This window comes from Schistocerca americana, chromosome 2 (genome assembly GCF_021461395.2).
Source record: "Schistocerca americana isolate TAMUIC-IGC-003095 chromosome 2, iqSchAmer2.1, whole genome shotgun sequence".
Lineage (NCBI taxonomy): Eukaryota > Metazoa > Arthropoda > Insecta > Orthoptera > Acrididae > Schistocerca > Schistocerca americana.
In genome coordinates, this window is record NC_060120.1 from 699,198,066 (window position 1) to 699,218,211 (window position 20,146).

The 20,146-nt window shown below is 41.0% G+C and overlaps 1 protein-coding gene across 3 annotated transcripts in view; it reads left to right on the forward strand.

Moving 5' to 3' along the window:
- Window positions 1-20,146, forward strand: part of LOC124593678 (obscurin) — a 688,571-nt gene that overhangs the window by 438,498 nt on the left and 229,927 nt on the right. For all 3 annotated transcript variants that reach the window (XM_047131972.1, XM_047131974.1, XM_047131973.1), the window contains one exon: window positions 1,060-1,238. In XM_047131972.1, the coding sequence (XP_046987928.1) occupies window positions 1,060-1,238 (179 nt within the window). The remainder of the gene's footprint in view (window positions 1-1,059; window positions 1,239-20,146) is intronic.

Consider the following 20,146-nt stretch of genomic DNA (forward strand, 5'->3'; position numbering starts at 1 on the left):
ACCAAGTTTGGTACTTGTACAATAATTAGTTTCTGTATTATAAAGAGTTAAATAGAGAAAGTTTAATTATAACCACCCAGTACTTTCCTTCATGCAACTGATAAATTATGCTGACTGATTGAAATAAGAAAGAAAAACGTAATTTGGATGTATTGAATATTTCTTCTGATTTACTTTCCTTGATAATTATATATGGAAGGCAAAAGATGACAAATGGATTAACATGAAAAGCTTTATCTCCAACAATTGTTGACTATGTGTACATGTATATCCAAATCTGCAAACACTGTGAAATGAGTAGGGGAGGGTATTACCCATTGTACCACTTATTAGTACTTCTTCCCTTTTCTATTCATGTATGGGGGAAAGGATTATTGCTTCAATGTATATATGTGCACTGCAATTAGTCTAATCTTGTCCTTGTGATGCTTATGGGACTGATCATAAGGGTTGTAATATATGCCTAGAATCATCACTTAAAGGTGGTTCTTGAAACTATATAAGTAAGCTTTCTCAGGATAGTTTGTATCTATCTTCAGCTGCCTAGCAATTCAGTTTCTTCATCAGCTCAATTATCCTTTCCCATAGCAAAACAAATCTGTGGCCACTCATGCTCTCCTCCTTTGTATACATTCAGTATGATCTCTTAGTGCTGTTTGGTATTGGTCTCATACATTTGAACAATATTCTAGGATGGGTTGCATGAATGTTTCATAAGCAATCTCCTTTGTAGACTGACGGCATTTCCCTAGTACTCTGCCAATGAACCAAAGTCTGCCACATATTTTACCTATGAATGAGCCTTTGTGATCATTCCATTTCAAATAACTGCCCACTGCTAAAGCCAGGTATTTGTAAAAGTTGAATGATTCCTGTTGTATCTCATGAGCATTGTAGTCTTACTATACTGCATGTTTTCATGTTTTGGACTGCACAATAATTATGTAAGACATCAGCATCCAGGCCCTTTAGCCTAGTAAAACAAAGATATTGTTTTGTATGGTATTTATAACAGGTTATTCTAAGAACTGTGTGTCTAAAATTTTGTATTTTCTGTAGGACAAGAAATGGTGAAAAGCTGTCCAGTTCAGATCACACAACTATTTCCGAGAATGTGGAAAAAGAAGTTTATAAACTAGAAATCAAGAATATTGGCCTTGGTGATGATGGTGTGTATGTGGTTACTGCAAGTAACAGCCAAGGTGAACGTAGTCAGCAGGCCAAACTGACAGTGCACAGTAAGTATGTGCTATATAAAATAAAATAATTAAACTCTATGAAGTTTTTATAATTTTAAATGTTCACGGAAACTTAATAGAGTTATTGATAAATCTTGTTGTACAAGTTGGTAGACTACAGAAGTTCATTTAGTTACAGCATGAAAGACTCTGTTCCCCCATTAAATTTACAGCTTATAAAGAGACATAAATAATAAAAATAAAAATTAAAAAAAAAAACAAGAAATTATATAGAAATTGTAAAGACACTGTTTTGTCCTCAGTAAAAGAAAAAAAATTCAGTGAGCACATTACTTGTGTCTCCATTCACATGTGAAACTTCATCATTTTCTTTCAGACACATATTAATGATATATGGTAATGTGTTTCAATATGTTCCCATTTACTTGGAGCTACATGTAAAATTATTTTCTGTACTTTCCAGTCCACATTTTGGGAGAAGTAATTTTGTGGGGTTCATCAGCAATTTGACATCCAGTGCTGGGCAAAGGTGTCCTGCAGAACATTTCAGAAAGTTTGGTATTCAGGTGTATCCTGTGGATCCATGTAGCTCTTACTTGTTCCCAAAATGTCATCTACCCGCCTCCCATTAGGTCATCATCTGGGCCTTTTCTTATCACTTGAAACCCAATGAAGAACACAGTTAGGCCATCTACTGCCCATTTTCATGGACTTTTTGTGTCTGTCTTAGTAATTCCCAACATCTCACTGTTGCTCATTGAATGATTTTTGCATTAACAGCCCCTATGTCACTACCCTAAGTCAAAAGCTTGTGATACACACTGACTGTAAATTTTCCTTTTCAGGCACATTGGATGCTTCATTTTGAAAACCTTATTTAGTTTACAAGAAAGCAATCCATGTCATTTTTATTCTTCTGTTGATTTTTTTTTGCTGCCATCCAGTCTCTCTCTCTCCAACCCACCTATATATAAAAACACAGTAGGATCCTAACCAAGGTTTTCTTTGATGAAGCTCCAAGACAAATATTTTTAAGATTACACAATCATACAATGGAAAACCCGGGATGGAATGATGGCAAGAATGCTACTTGCCATATAGTGGCGATGTTGAGTTGCAGACAAGCACAGCAAAAAGACAGCTAACCAAGTAAATTTTCAGCTGAAAGGCCTCTCTCTGAATTAGACAACATAACACACACATTTATGCAAACACAACTCACACACACATGACCAATGACTCTGGCTACTGAGGTCAGACTGCGAGCAAAAGCACTTGATGAGAGATGCAATCTGGGGTGTTGGTTGCCTTGCCCCTGTCATGCCCATGTAGAATGCTGCACAGTGGTTGCAGCTTAGCTTTCTAGATCACATGACTGCTTTTATAGGTAGCCTTGCCTTTTATGGGACCAGTGATACTTGTTACCAGACTGGAGTAAGTAGTGGTGGGAGGATACATGGGACAGGTCTTGCACGTAGGTGTATTATAGTGATATGAGCCATCAGGCAAGGGGGTGGAGACAGGAGTAGAGTAGGGATGGACAAGAACATTGTGCAGGTTTGGTGGGTGGCAGAGTACCACTGTAGAAAGGGTGGGAAGGATAATGGGTAGGACATTCATCATTTCAGGACATGACAAGTGGTAGTCAAGAAACCCTGGTGGACAGTTGCTCCAGACTGGGGCAATGAGAGGAGTACCCCTCTGTGGCTGGACGATGGGACTTTGGTAGGTCCTGGGCGGCTGGAAGATGGGGCATGAAAGATCTGTTTCTCTACAAAGTTGGGAGGTTAATTTCGCTCTGTGAAGGCCTCAATGAGACCCTTCATATATTCTGAGAGGGACTATTCATCACTACAGAGAGCAACAGCCATGGGTGGCTAGGCTGCATAGAAGGGACTTTTTGGTATGAAATGGGTCACAGCTGTCAAAGTGGAGATATTGCTGGTGGTTGCTAAGTTTGATATGGATGGAGGTACTGAGATAGCCATCTTCGAGGTGGAGGTCAACATCAAGGAAGATATCTTGTAGGGTTGAGGAGGACCAGGTGAAGAGAATGGGGGAGAAGATGTTGAGGTTTTGGAGGAATGTGGATAGGGTGTCACTACCCTCGATCCAGATCATGAAGATGTCACCAGTGAATATGAACCAGGTGAGGGGTATGGGACTCAGGATGGTTAGGAAGGATTCCTGTAGGCGACACATGAGAAGGATATCGTAGGACAGCACCATGTGAGTGCCCATTGCCGTACCCCAGATTTGTTTATAGGTAATTGTGGGCGAGTATAAAGTTTCTCATGGTGACCAGGAAAGAGGTTGTAGATCTGGAATCTGTCAGGCATTGGTAAAGAAGTGTTCAATAGCAGCAAGGCTGTTGACCTGTGATGAAACTTGTAATGAACCAAATGCTGATGTGAAATTTAATATATTCCATGATAAATTCAAATCTTCATTTAAGTAGAGTGTACCAGATTTACTAATTAGAAAGGAAATTAAACACCCATGTAAAAAAACCATGGATCATAAGAAGGATAAAACTATCTTGTGGAAGGAAAAGGGAAATATATCTGTTGACAAAAACAAATAAAGATCCTACAGTAGTTGCACACTGCAAAAACTCCTCAAAACTGCAAAGAAAAGTTATTAAGAAAATCAAGGAACATTCGCAGCATGTGAGAAATCAGTCAAAGTTGACAACAAGTCCAGGATGAAATTCCAGTAATATAATGAAAAGGGTAGATTGCCATTCACCATACAGATGAGGCACTGAGTCACAGATGGGCACAAAGGAAAGACTGCTATACATTTAAGCCAAAAGGCCTTCTGAAATAGAAAACATACACACATTCACGCAAGCACAACTCACTTATGCATAACCACTGGCTCTGATTGACCTGTGGACTGCAGCTGTACCTGACATGATCAGCAGTCTCATGTGGGTGTTGGGGGTAAGGAGGAGGTTTAAAGAGGAAGCGAAGGCAGGGTAGGGTGGAGAGAAATGTGGTGCTGCTCATGGGAATGTGCAGGCAAGTGGTGTGGTCAGTGTAGGGCTGCTAAGTGCAGTCAGGAGGTTTGGTTGGGCGGGGAAGGGAAGCAGGGAGGGGGTGTGGGAATAGAGAGAAGTAGAGAAGGGGAGAAAAAACTAGTGAGTTCACTAGTGGAATTGGAGTCTGTATAGTGTTGGAATGGGTGCAGGGATGGGGATAAATATGTGGAGCACAGGGACTAGCAAAGGTTGAGGCCAGTAAGGTTATGGGAACATAGGGTATATTGGAGGGAATGTTCCCACCTGTGCAATTCAGAAAAGCTTGTGTTGTAGGAAGGTGGCACAGGCTGTGAAGCAGCACAGGCTGTGAAGCAATTATTGATGTGAAGTACATCAAGTTGTGCAATATGTTCAGCAACTGGGTAGTTCAGGCACCCATTCGCCACAGTTTGTCAGTGGCCATTCATACGAACAGATAGCCTGTTAGCTACCACGTCCCTGTAGAAAGTAGTAGGATGGGGATTGGGGGATAGATGGAATTACTTTGGAGCTAACGACCCTTTTAAAACCTGTACAGTCAGATAGCTTGGATACAGTGATCCTTGCGTGAAAAGCCACTGGATGATAAATTTACAAATCATTTAAGGATCATACATTGGTACTTAGAGCATTCAACAAGATTACTTATATCGTGATTTCAAATCATGACATGTTTTACTCAAATAAAAAAGAACAATTAACGCCATTGATTGGTGGCACTAAGCCACTTAGAGAGTTGGTAAACACAAGCCATCAGCTGATAATGTTAAGCAAGCACCACACTCAGCACATTTTGTTGCTTACATGAACTACGGACATTGCCGTTGGTGGGGAGGCTTGCATGCCTCAACGATACAGATAGCTGTACCGTAGGTGCAACCACAACGGAGGGGTGTCTGTTGAGAGGCCAGACAACCGAGTGGTTCCTGAAGAGGGGCAGCAGCCTTTTCAGTAGTTGCAGGGGCAACAGTCTGGATAATTGACTGATCTGGCCCTGTAACACTAACCAAAACAGCCTTGCTGTGCTGGCACTGCAAACAACTGAAAGCAAGGGTAAACTATGGCCGTAATTTTTCCCGAGGGCATGCAGCTTTACTGTGTGGTTAAATGATGATGCCATCCTCTTGGGTAAAATATTCCGGAGGTAAAATAGTCCCTCATTCGGATCTCCGGGTGAGGACTACTCAGGAGGACATCATTATCAGGAGAAAGAAAACTGGCGTTCTATGGATCGGAGCATAGAATGTCAGATTCCTTAATCGGGCAGGCAGGTTAGAAAATTTAATGGATAGGTTAAAGTTAGATATATTGGGAATTAGTGAAGTTCGGTGGCAGGAGGAACAAGACTTTTAGTCAGGTGAATACAGGGTTATAAATACAAAATCAAATAGGGGTAATGAAGGAGTAGGTTTAATAATGAATAAAAAAATAGGAGTGCAGGTAAGCTACTACAAACAGCATAGTGAACGCATTATTGTGGCCAAGATAGACATGAAGCCCACGCCTACTACAGTAGTACAAGTTTATATGCCAACTAGCTCTGCAGATGATGAAGCAATTGATGAAATGTATGATGAGATAATAGAAATTATTCAGGCAGTGAAGGGAGATGAAAATTTAATAGTCATGGGTGACTGGAATTCGACAGTAGGAAAACGAAGAAAAGGACACGTAGTAGGTGAATATGGATTGGGGCTAAGAATTGCAAGAGGAAGCCGCCTGGTAGAATTTTGCACAGAGCATAATCTAATCATAGCTAACACTTGGTTCAAGAATCATGAAAGAAGATTGTATACATGGAAGAACCCTGGAGATACTAGAAGGTTTCAGATAGATTATATAATGGTAAGACAGAGATTTAGGAACCAGGTTTTAAATTGTAAGACATTTCCAGGGGCAGATGTGGACTCTGACCACAATTTATTGGTTATGAACTGTAGATTAAAACTGAAGAAACTGCAAAAAGGTGGGAATTTAAGGAGATGGGACCTGGATAAACTGAAAGAGCCAGAGGTGGTACAGAGATTCAGGGAGAGCATAAGGGAACAATTGACAGGAATGGGGGAAAGAAATACAGTAGAAGAAGAATGGGTAGCTTTGAGGAATGAAATAGTGAAGGCAGCAGAGGATCAAGTAGGTAAAAAGATGAGGGCTAGTAGAAATCCTTGGGTAACAGAAGAAATATTGAATTTAACTGATGAAAGGAGGAAATACAAAAATGCAGTAAGTGAAGCAGGCAAAAAGGAATACAAACGTCTCAAAAATGATATCGAAAGGAAGTGCAAAATGGCTAAGTAGGGATGGCTAGAGGACAAATGTAAGGATTTAGACGCTTATCTCATGAGGGGTAAGGTAGATACTGCCTACAGGAAAATTAGAGAGACCTCTGGAGAAAAGAGAACCACTTGCATGAATATCAAGAACTCAGATGGAAACCCAGTTCTAAGCAAAGAAGGGAAAGCAGAAAGGTGGGAGGAGTATATAGAGGGTCTATACAGGGGTGATGTTCTTGAGGACAATATTATGGAAATGGAAGAGGAGGTAGATGAAGATGAAATGGGAGATACGATACTGCGTGAAGAGTTTGACAGAGCACTGAAAGACCTAAGTCGAAACAAGGCCCCGGGAGTAGACAACATTCCATTATAACTACTGACAGCCTTGGGAGAGCCAGTCCTGACAAAACTCTACCATCTGGTGAGCAAGATGTATGAGACAGGCGAAATTCCCTCAGACTTCAAGAAGAATATAATAATTCCAATCCCAAAGAAGGCATGTGTTGACAGATGTGAAAATTACCGAACTATCAGTTTAATAAGTCACAGCTGCAAAATACTAACGTGAATTCTTTACAGACGAATGGAAAAACTGGTAGAAGCCGACCTCAGGGAAGATCAGTTTGGATTCCATAGAAATGTTGGAACACATGAGGCAACACTGACCCTACGACCTATCTTAGAAGAAAGATTAACGAAAGGCAAACCTACGTTTCTAGCATTTGTAGACTTAGAGAAAGCTTTTGACAATGTTGACTGGAATACTCTCTTTCAAACTCTGAAGGTGGCAGGGGTAAAATACAGGGAGCAAAAGGCTATTTACAATTTGTGCAGAAAGCAGATAGCAATTATAAGAGTCGAGGGACATGAAAGGGAAGCAGTGGTTGGGAAGGGTGTGAGACAGGGATGTAGCCTCTGCCAAATGCTAATCAATCTGTATATTGAGCAAGCAGTAAAAGAAACAAAAGAAAAGTTCAGAGTAGGTATTAAAATTCATGGAGAAGAAATAAAAACTTTGAGGTTCGCCGATGACATTGTAATTCTGTCAGAGACAGCAAAGGACTTGGAAGAGCAGTTGAATGGAATGGACAGAGTCTTGAAAGGAGGGTATAAGATGAACATCAACAAAAGCAAAACAAGGATAATGGAATGTAGTCAAATTAAGTCGGGTGATGCTGGTGGAATTAGATTAGGAAATGAGACACTTAAAGTAGTAAAGGGGATTTGCTATTTGGGGAGCAAAATAGCTGATGATGGTCGAAGTAGAGAGGATATAAAATGTAGACTGGCAGTGGCAAGGAAAGCGTTTCTGAAGAAGAGAAATTTGTTAACATCGAGTATAGATTTAAGTGTCAGGAAGTCATTTCTTAAAGTATTTGTATGGAGTGTAGCCATGTATGGAAGTGAAACATGGACGATAAATAGTTTAGACTAGAAGAGAATAGAAGCTTTCGAAATGTGGTGCTACAGAAGAATGCTGAAGATTAGATGGGTAGATCACATAACTAATGAATAGGTATTGAATAGAATTGGGGAGAAGAGGAGTTTGTGGCACAACATGACCAGAAGAAGGGATCGGTTGGTAGGACATGTTTTGAGGCATCAAGGGATCACTAATTTAGTACTGGAGGGCAGCGTGGAGGGTAAAAATTGTAGAGGGATTCCAAGAGATGAATACACTAAGCAGATTCAGAAGGATGTAGGCTGCAGTAGGTACTGGGAGATGAAGAATCTTGCGCAGAATAGAGTAGCATGGAGAGCTGCATCAAACCAGTCTTAGGACTGAAGACGACAACAACAACAACAACATATAAACTTTCCTGCTTCTACAACAGATAACAGGAAGAAACATTAATCCACCCTGGAGCATGAAAGATAGCACCTGCCTCACTTCCCAAAGCATGAGCAAACAAAACTTTCAACTTTCAGTCAATGTGGTGGATCAAAGTAGAGCACAGTAATACCTCAAACACTCCTGGTGCACTCCCAGTCCAACACAGGCACCTCACTAGATCACTTCCTCCACCTCCAGTACATTGAAACAACTGGTGAATACTAGCAGCCAAGGTGTGGCTGCATCCACCACACATGATTCCATCAGACTTTCTTACAAGGAACATCTCATATTGATGGCACACAGTTCACTGTTCAAGCACATGGGCAGAGGGCTTTTTGTATGCTCAGAACAAGTATGACCTCTGACTTTAGCCAGGTGGGTGCAGCTACATGGCTGAATGACAGATCCATTTGATATGCACATATCAGTCTGCCTCCCCCCCCTCCCTCTGAAAAACAAAGCCCTGGAAGGGGCAGGGAAGGTGTAAGAACCACCCATGGCATTACTCACCTGCTGCCCCCCACCTTTTGATTTCCATTAAGCTTAATCTGGTTTAAATGAGGTCTAATCTGCCTCTGCAACTGCAAGTCCTAAACCAAGAAATTGACATGGGAGGGAACTCTGACAACAGCATATGGACCTACATACCGTGGCAGTAATTTTTCTGTCATCCCCTGTTACTTCTTGCTCTGGCCCCAAACATTCTGAACATACACCATATCACCCACTGTCAAGGATACTTCGTGTCTCCCTTCATTGTACCTCTGAGCTTCCCATTGATGGGCACATGGATGATATTCTTTTGTGCAGCTCTCCACTTGTACTTGAGATCATCCACATTTAAGCCCTCAGGCAAAAGGTCATTCGTGGACCATGCATTGCTCGATGGGGTATTAATTTGGTAATCTAGCATGAACTTAGCTGGCATTGTCTTATGAGCCTCATGTAAGGCCATATTAAATGCTAAAGACATTCAGCTGAGGGATTGATCCCACCTCCTCTTGATCCCTGGAGTGATATTTAATGAGAGACAACTTCAGATAATGAATAATGCATTCAGCAAATGACGGCATGGTGAAGTGGTCACATGTTTTATGCCCTGATTAAAACAAAATCTGCAGAATTTCTCGGGAAGTAAATCCTGGACCATTATCACATTTCATTTCCTGAGAGGGACCAAAACTCATGAATATTGATGAGTACAACCATTTGCTTATTTCAGTAGTGATTCCTTTACTCATAATCATCCAATTAAAATGCATGAAAGTGTCCACCACCCCCACCAGATAAAATCAGTTGCCTTCTTTAATGCACAGTTGGAGGCCAATAAAATCAATGAACAGCTTATTTAATGGCCGAACTCCCCGATGGAATGCAACAGTTCCTTTTTCATGGTTGTGTTGGGCTTACACCACTTACACTCCTGGCATTCGCCCACCATTGCCTGATTTCCATAACCATTCCCTTCTATGTCAATTTGTTTTTCGATTTTCACATGAGTCTTATGCACCCCCAGGTGATCTCCGCATAGTGATTGATGGAAATATTTAAATCTGCCAGCGCCATACTCTGAGGCAAACAGATTTTAATCATTCTTCATACCTGGTTCGATAGCACAGTACCCCTATTTTGATAAAATATACCTTTACCTGTCACTCTTCTTTCAACTCCTTCAGGATGTCCCAGAGATCATCATCGTTTTCCTGATCTTATTTAATGACTGAAAATAATGCCTGTATTTTCCCTAAGACAGCCAATGCCACGTAACTAGGAAGAACTTCCTCATCCTCAATAGCTCCCAGTGCCTCCAGATTGACATGAGATGGTTGTTCAGCTCCTTGCTCGGGCATACGGTTCAACTCATGTGCCACCTGGTTCTGTGTACCCCCAATCTATTTTAAGTCAGACTTAAAGGCTATTATACATACCGCCCAATACGCTGTTCTACCAGTTATACAAGGCCTCAGTACCCAACTAAGGGCCTGATTATCAGTTTCTAACAAAAGCTGTTGATGTTCCAGATAGGATTTGAACCTTTCTAATAAAAATAGCACAGCCAATGCCTCCATTTCATACACAGACTACCTCAATTCAGGACTTGCTATTGCCCTATAAATATAGGCCAAAGATCTACATTCCCTATGTCGTTCTTGTGCCCAAGTTTGACACATCAGTCTGGACAACAAAGGGAGACTTAAAATCGTAAATTCCCAGCACTGATGCCTTACAAAAAGTCTCTTTAATTGAGTCAAAAGTTGCCTGTTGGCTCTCACCCCACTTGAACTTCACTCATTTATATCTCAGCTGGTTAAGGGACAAGGCTAATCCAGCACAAATTTTCTAAAAATAAATTTCTAAAAAAAATTGCCGTACTGACAAAATGAGCCACAGCCTTTTTCTTACAAGATACAGGAAAGTTAGGTAAACCACTAGTCCTTGATTGGTCGAGTTTTATTCCATGCTCAGACACTAAGTGCCCTAAAAAGGATGTTTCATGCCTGATTAATGTTACCTTGCTATGCTTGACAGTGAGACCTGCTTTGATTAGCTGAATCAAAACCTCCCTGAGATGTCCATTACACACTTTTCAGTTAGAACCTCAAGGAAATTGTTGCAACAAATTCATTATTGGCTTAGCCTTATCCACTGACAACTGCTTAACAACAAATCTCCATCACAATTCTCAGCATGACCAACACTGGGAAAAACCAGGTGGCAACACAATATTACCTTGACCCAAGGAGAAAACTTAAAACACAGTTTTCCTTTAGAGTAATGTAAAACACAGTGACTGTGAACCAAAATATCACACCCCAACAACAATTACACCATGAGGTTCTTACCGACCCAAATTTCCATGGCCAAATGTATTCTCCAACCGTTAATTTGCCCTGGACTGACCTTTGGCCTCCAACATATCACCTGTGACAGAATGACACTCCTCTTTAACATTTTGCAGTGGCAGCAGGCTGGCAATACCCTTATGCTTAAGATACCAGTCATAGTCAAGCAATGACACACTACTGCCAGAATCAACCAATCCACACACAGTTCTGTTCCTATGGTGGCGCATACGAATTGCAGTGGACCTGTGTTAACTGCACATACCTTTCAGCAGCCGTGAGGTGACAAGTGAGCCCTCTGTTCCCGCGAGTGGCCTCGGCATCAGCTATCTGTACCATTTGCATATGGTCCCTTACAATCCGTAACAAAATAGTGCTCACTCCCACACCAAAAGCAGGTGCCTCACTTCCCACCATGATCAGCCTGGTTAGTCACCATGCTTTGATTAAGCTTTGTGCACAAGCAAACCCTGTATCTTAATTCATTTCATTGCATAATGTTTTCTACACTGACTGTCAAATGGTAAAGATCAGCAATTGACTTTGACTTATACATAAACATGACCCATGATTGGTCTTGCAGACACATTCCTTCAAGCATGATAACCACTGCCCCCCCCCCCTTTTCAGAAATATCCATGCATAAAGCTAACATAGCTATCCTTACTTGCTCAACATAATCGGCTAATACTTCATGTTCATTCTGCACCCTATAAAAGCCTTCCTCAACCAAATATCTCTGCCTCAGTTGACCCAAACATTCACTTAAAATACACTCTCTTACACAAAAAATAGGCCCTTTCTCCCTCTATTACTACGATAATTAACCTTCTTAATTGCCTGTCAGCTCATATGATACTTCCAACACATGGACTTGTTCTCACAATCGAATGGTGAGCCACAACATTTCTTTAATATGTACAGTGTCTTTAACTGACAGAACACTAATACCTAGAATTACAGCCAGCAGAGGGTTTGGATATTAGACTGACTTGACAAATTATCTATTCTGCTTGTGACTATTTGCTCTGTAGGTATTACCTCTCCATCACCTTTACTTCCTTCCTGCCACTTCAAGGCTGTTAATTGCCTTCGCACAGAAATGACTTCGCCCTGGCAACATGGTCCATCATCGTGTGCAGATGCAGTAACTGAGCCTGAGATGGCTAAGTACCTTCTAATAATTCAACACCCTCTGTCTCTACACCAAGCAGGACCGTACCTGCAGTGGAAGTTGTATTCACCTCTCCCACAGTTTGAGTCATGACAGTGACAGATTTATCTAACGTGCCATGTAACCAATGACACAATTCAACCATGCTGCTGCTCTCCTCCATCTCTCTGTGTATGTGTAGCTCATACTGTAAGATGTCCTTGCGTAAATACTTAAGACTGAATACTGGGCTGGTTATCATGGTTGAGAACACTGAAAACACACCAGTATATAATACATAAAATATACAAGTACTTCACTAGCATAAATATTTAATTAAAATCAGATTTTGAATGCCAGTACCTAGGTATGCAGCCATTCAACAAAAACCATACTAACTCCTATGATTGGTAGGAAACGAGGAGGGGTGGCTTGAGGCTGGTGAAGTTAGATGGAATTACTTTGCAACTAACGATCATTAGCTTTAGGTGGGATGGCTTGGATACAGTAATCCTTGAGTGTAAAGCCACTTGATGATAGATTTATAAAATTTATTAACTTCATTTAATAAACATACATTGGAACTTAAGAGTATCCAACAGGATTACTTATATTGTGATTCCAAATCATAACTTGTTTTACTCAACAAAAATAAAGGAAAAAAAAAAACAGTTAACGTTGCTGATAGGTGGTACGAAGCCATGTAGAAGGTTCTTAGCAAAACTAGCAAGATTTCTTTAATTACTTTGAGGCACTAATCACACATATTTTTTAAAAAAGTAAAAGAAATGAGGTAATAACAACATACAATGGCATCTTGAACTAAAGCCAAATGGTACAGAGTTAGATTTATGAAGTGTATTATCTTCAACTTAAGACAAAACCAACAGCCATGAGTGCATTCGACTAGATAATAATTATGTGTTATAATGGTTGCACAATGCCGAACACTAACCCCCTTTAAAACTTATTATTTAACTGAGCAAAATCTGTAGACTACACAACATGGGCACTAGCCCCTTCAACAAAGCATAGAAAGCAAAAAGACAATTTGCTTCTAGCAAATAAAATTTGTACACCAAAATTACATGAACATTGGCACTAGTCCTTGGAAATTAAAAACCTAAAATTTAAATCTCAAATTTAGCAAGTTTTTCCAAAATGACTTGGGATCCAACCCTTTTAAAATTACAAGATACATGACCCATACTGAACCAGGACAAATTACAACACACAGATTTAGATGCAGACTGTAAATGACTTAAACTTCAGGCTCTAGCCCTTCTTGAAATTTTACCCAAAGTAGCCCAGATCTATGGCACAATGTGGTTATTCAAACTCTGGCACTGGCCAGTTTGAACTACAGGTTAATAGACCAATTTTCCTTAAGTGCTATTACATATGTAACAAGAGTAAAGATACTTTCAGTTTGAAATCAACAACACAATTGAGCAACATGACAACTGTCGGTTCCCTTAAAATTTAACACTTAAATTGGTGATTTCAGTATTTGTCATTAAAGAGAATGATCTTACAGTATGAGCTCAACAACACAATGAAGCAACTGACAACTGTTTCTTCCTTTTAAATTTTAACCACGTAAGTTTGAGCTTTATGTACTTGTCATCCAAAGAATAATCAACAACTTTACTCTAGGAAATGATGAAACAAGAAAACATGATCATTTACTATACCTTGAGCCGATGGTCACCTTTTCAGCACTAGGGAATCAAAATTATATTACCCATTCCATTGCAGTCAGTTTACAGTGCGTTTTGATGTCAGCATAGAAACCAGCCATTGGTAAGCACAAGCCATCAGCTGATAATGTTAAGCAAGTATCACATTCAGGACATTTTGTTGATTACATGTAAAGTTCCCAGTTCTGCAAGAAAGGAATGTTAATCCACACTGGAGCATGAAAGACAACATCCACCACACTTCTCAAAGCATGAGCAAACAAAATTTTCGACATGCAGTTAATGCGATGGATCAAAGTAGAACACAGTAATAACTCAAGCACTCGTGGTGTGCTCACAGTCAAACATAAACATGTCATTGTCCCCTTCCACTGCTCTCCAGTACATCAAAACAGCTGCCAAATACTGACTGCCAAGGTGCGGTCACGTCCACCTCATGCGATTCCGTCAAACTTTGTCACAAGGAACCTCTCCTGTTGACAGCTCACAGCTCACTGTTCAAGCGCATGGACAGAGGGCTTTTTCTATGCTCGGAACAAGTATGACTCTGACTTAAGACACATCAATACAACTACACGGCTGACAGAAGGGTCCAGTTGATATGCACATATCAGATTGCAGCACAATGGTTGCAGCTTCGTTTGTAGATCACATGGCTGCTTTCATAGGTAGCTCTGCCTTTTATGGGATAGGAGATGCATGTAACTGGTCTGGAGAAGGTTGTGCCGGGAGGATGTAGGGGACATATCTTGCATCTATGTCTGTTTGCAGGGATATGAGCCATGAGACAAGGTGTTGGGAGCAGTAGTGAAGTACGCAAGGTGTTCAAGGTGGTTACACAATTTATACATAATAATGAAAGCAACAAGCAATTTCAGTTGGAAAAATTCAGATGTAGTTGCTTATCAGTCTTCAGAATTGCAGAAAAAAGTAAGACAATTAGATATCTCTGATGCGTTCGTGGAGTTCAGTTTTCATAGCCATTTATGTCCTGTCATAGACATTTATTTTATAGGATATCATCTGAAATTCTCTACAACTCAGTTGGAGACATGTTACTTTTTGACATTGTTTTAATACCTTATCACTCTGTGAGGTCCCCTCGGTCTATCCATATTTATTTTAGCTAGTCAGACCTCATTTATGGTAAAGTATTATCAGCCAAGAGACCAGCAATTTTCCCATTTATATAGCATAATCTGTCACATTGCAAATTACCTGACAGACATCAACTCCTACATCATACTCCACAAGCCACCTAATGGTGTGTGGCAGAGGGTACTTTCGGTACCACTGTCTGATCCCTCCAATCCTGTTCCACTCACGAATAGTGTGTGGGAAGAATTATTGTCGGTAAACCTCTGTACTGGCTCTAATTTCTCGAATTTTCTCCTCATGGTCAATACACAAGACGTATGTGGGGGGAAGTAATATGTTGTCTGACTCCCCCTGAAGAGTGCTGTCCCGAAATTTCAATAGATCTTTTATATATATTGTAAACAGCAAAGTTCCTATCACGCTTCACTGTGGTACTCCAGATATTACCTTTACATCTGTCAATTTAGTTCTGTTAAGAGCAACGTGCTGTGTCCTGTCTGCAAGAAAGTTTTGAATCCAATTGCAGGTATGCTCTGATACTCCATAAGCTCTTTTTTTTTTGTTAAACGGCAATGTGGAACAGTGTAAAATGCCTTACTGAAATCATGGAACATGGCATTAACCTGTATATCATTGTCCATTGAGCTGTGTATCTCATGGAGGAACAGAGTGAGCTAAGTTTCACGGGATCTCTGTTTGCGGAATCCATGTTGATTTTTATAGGGGAGATGTTCATTTTCCAAGAACGTCATAATTCTTGAGCATAAAGCATGTTCCATAATTCTACAACAGATTGACGTCAACAATATAGGTCTATAATTGTGTGGATATGTCTTATGGCCTTTCTTAAAAACGGGAATGACCTACACTTTTTTTCGAGTTGTTAGGTACCTTTCGTTGCTAGAAGGGCAGCAAGTTCTTTATCATAATCTTATAGTAGGTATCTCATTTGGTCCTGAAGCCTTTCCACTACTAAGCAATTGTAGCTGCTTTTCAATTCCATGATCGGTAATGTCAATATCTGCCAAATCGACATTTGCACAACAACTGAAAGGAGGGACAGTGTTACGATCTTCTGCAGTGAAACAACTTCAGAAGACTGAATTCAGTATTTTGGCCTTCTCTCTGTTATCTCCCATTTCCATGCCAGTGTAGTCACTGACAGACTGAATAGATGATTTTGACCCAGTTATTCATTTTACATACACCAAAATCTCTTAGGGTTTTTACTCAGGTTGGTTGACAACGTCTTACTTTCAAAATCATTGAACACTTCTCTCATTGCTCTCCTTATGCTCATTTTGGCTTCGTTCATCTTTAGTTTGTCAGCTAGATTTTTACTTCTCTTGAATCTGATATCAAGTGCTCTTTGTTTACTTAGTGCTTTTCTAACACAACTATTAAATCATGGTGGATCTTTCCCATCCCTTAAAACCTTACTCAGAACATAATTGTGTAGGGCATATTGAACAATGCCTTTGAATTTTTTCCATTTGTTCTCCTCATCTTCATCTTATCACTAAATGTTTGATGCTGACTGCTGAGATATTTTGAAATTTGTATCTTGTCACCCTTGCTGAGCAAATATATCTCCCAACCTTTCTTAACATTACTTATAGTACCCATCATCATAAATGATGTCACAGTCTCATGATCACTGATACCTTCTTCTACATTAACTGAGTTGATAAGTTCAGGTCTGTTTGTTGCCAAGAGGTCTAAGACTTTACCCTCACAAATTGGTTCTCTATCTGCTCAAGGTAATTTTTGGACAAGACATCCAGAACAATGGCACAGTTTTTATGGCATAACACACCCAATCTATACCTGGCAAGTTGATGTCACCCCCTATTACAACGGCATGGTCAGGAAAATTACTAATGATATTCTGCAAGTTCTGTCTGAAGTGCTTTACAACTACAGATCCTGACCCAAGTGGTCTATAAAAGCATGAGATCACCATTTTTTACCATTCTTTGATACTCAAATTCACCCAGATTAATTCACATTCAGAATCTGTGATGACCTCACTAGATTTTATCGAATTTTTTACTGCAATTAACATGCCGCCTCCATTGGTGACTAACCTATCCATACAACAGACATTGCAGTTTGAACTTAGGATTTCGTTGTCATTGACGTCTGGCTTCAACCAGCTTTCTGTTCCCAATACTATGTATGCATTATAACTTGCAGTAAGTGATAATAATCTGGGACCTTTCCTTGGATGCTCCTGCAGTTTACTTAAATCATATTAATCTTTTCTGTCTCTGATCTGTGAGGACCAAGGTCCTCTGAGGTCACTGTGGCTGATTGATCAGGCAAATCATCTTTGCTCCCAAGGGAGAGGTCCTCTAACCTAAGAAAGACCCATCTGCACACCACAAGTGCTCTGTTGCCCTAGTAGCCGCATCCTGCATGTAGTGCATGCCTGACCTATTAAAGGGAAACCTACAATTCTGCACCCGATAGTGGAGGTAGAGAAATTTGCAAGCGATACTCTCACAGAGCTGTCTGAGCCTCTGGTTTAGATCTTTGACTATGCTCCAAACCAGAGGACCGTGATCAACCCTGGGTACGACGCTACAAATAGACAGCTTAGCCTGCACCCTGCGTGAATTGCTAGTTGCCTTCACCAAATCAGCCAGCCACTGGAAGGAGACAAAGATTGTCTCAGAACCCAAGCAGCAGGCATCATTCATGCCAACATATGCCACTACATGCAGCTGGTTAAACCCAGTGCACTTGACAGCCACTGGCAGGGCCTCCTCCACATCATGGATCAGACCTCCCAGCAAACATACTGAATGCACCCTGGAATTGTTTCCTGACTTGCGTGCTGTCTCCCTGAGGGGCGCCATCACCCACCTAACATTGGAGCTCCCAATGACTAGCACACCCACCCTCTGTACTTATTTTTTTCCAGATTGGGCAGGAAAATTGACTGCTGGCCCAACAGGAGAGGCATCCCATGCTGGCTCATAGTTATTATCAACACTGGGAAGCACCTCCTACCCATTGCTAAGATGTATGGAACCAGCCACACAGCCTGCTGCCTCTTTTCCCTTCCGCCCAGTGACACGTGAACCCACCACTGTCTGCCACCCACTCTGGAGTGAGGACGGACCGGTCAGATGTTGCATATCAGAAGCTGCAGCGATGTCCAGATCACCAGGGGATACAAGTGGCACCAGTGTTATCACAGGTCTAGCACTGGCACCCTGACGTTACCACAACTTTGAGCATCAGCTAGAAGCTTGTCAACAGTAGCCAACACAGCTTCCAGCTGTTTATGGACAGCAGCCAACTCTCCTTGTGTCTGCTCACAACAAGCACAGTCCCTAGTAGCCATATCATACTGTGTATAAAATAGATATAAGGTCTCAAATGGCACTCCTGAGTTTGAAAATATATCAAAGGAGAATAATGTAGCACTAAAAGTTGGTGTGAAGATTTCTCACTGTACTCTAAGACCGCAAGCTATTAAACAGAAATAAATTTCTCTACACGGAAAATTTACACTAGGAAGCTGCCCTACACAAGGATATTCAGAAGACTTATGCAACAACAAAAACTACAATTAATTTTCTAACCTCTAGTCTTCACAGTAAAATACACACATACATTACACTTCTTTGCAGAAGTACATGAACAAAAAACAAAGGCTAAATTAATTTACAGTTTATCACACAAGTGCTGCTGCTGCTCTGTGGCAAACATTGTGAACAATATTAGTTAAATAATCGATTAACGTACTAGTTAATTCTCTTTCGAATAATTATATGCCTCCTCATGAAACAACAATTCAGTTGCTTCTGACCGACCCCTTGCTATTCTGTTTGCCAGCATGTGGCCCTGTTGTGGCTTATGACTGGCCATTTTACTTTTGCTGCTCTGGGTTACTGCGTAATCCCACACTGCCACTGGCCTGCGTCATATGTTTTCATCCATGCAATGTGACCCCCATGTGATCTGCAGGCATGGCTATCTCTTTAGGCATTTAAGTATTGAGAGTTAATACTCTCCCATACTACACACATCAAAAAAAGTTATGCATCACCTTGCTTCCAAGAGCTCTGGAACCTGTACCCTGTACAGAAAATTGGAGTAGAGATCAACATAAACATCATTTTCACCCTTTTTATTGCTCATGAAAAACACACATTGCACATTGTACCACCATTCAGCGAGACCTTCAGAGGTGGTGGTCCAGATTGCTGTAAACTCCGGTACCTCTAATACCCAGTAGGACATTCTCTTGCATTGATGCATGCTTCTATTCATCATGGCACACTATCCACAAGTTCATCAAGGCACTGGTGGTCCAGATTGTCCCACTCCTCAATGGCGATTTGGCGTAGATCCCTCAGAGTGGTTGGTGGGTCACATCGTCCATAAACAGCCCTTTTCAATCTATCCCAGGCATGTTCGATAGAGCTCATGTCTGGAGAACATGCTGACCACTCTAGTCAAGTGATGTTGTGATCCTGAAGAAAGTCATTCACAAGATGTGCGTGATCTGGGCACGAATTGTCATCCATGGAGATGAATGCCCCGTGTACCGCCTATAACGTTGCACTATCGGTCGGAGGATGGGATTCACGTACGGTGCCTTCCGTGACCACCAGTGGTGTACATCAACCCCACATAATGCCACCCCAAAACAGCAGGGAACTTCCACCTTGCTGCACTTACTGGACAGTGTGTCTAAGACGTTCAGCCTGACTGGGTACCTCCAAACACGTCTCTGACGATTGTCTGGGTGAATGTGTATGTGACACTCATCAGTGAAGAGAACGTGATGCCAATCCTGATGGTCCATACGGCATGTTGTTGAGCCCATCTGTTCTGCACTGCATGGTGTTGTGGTTGCAAAGATGGAACTCGCCATGGACGCCGGGAGTGAAGTTCCACATCATGCAGCCTATTGCGCACAGTGTGAGTCATAACATGAAGGCCTGTGGCTGCACAAGAAACATTATTCAACATGGTGGTGTTGTTGTCAGTGCTCCTCTGAG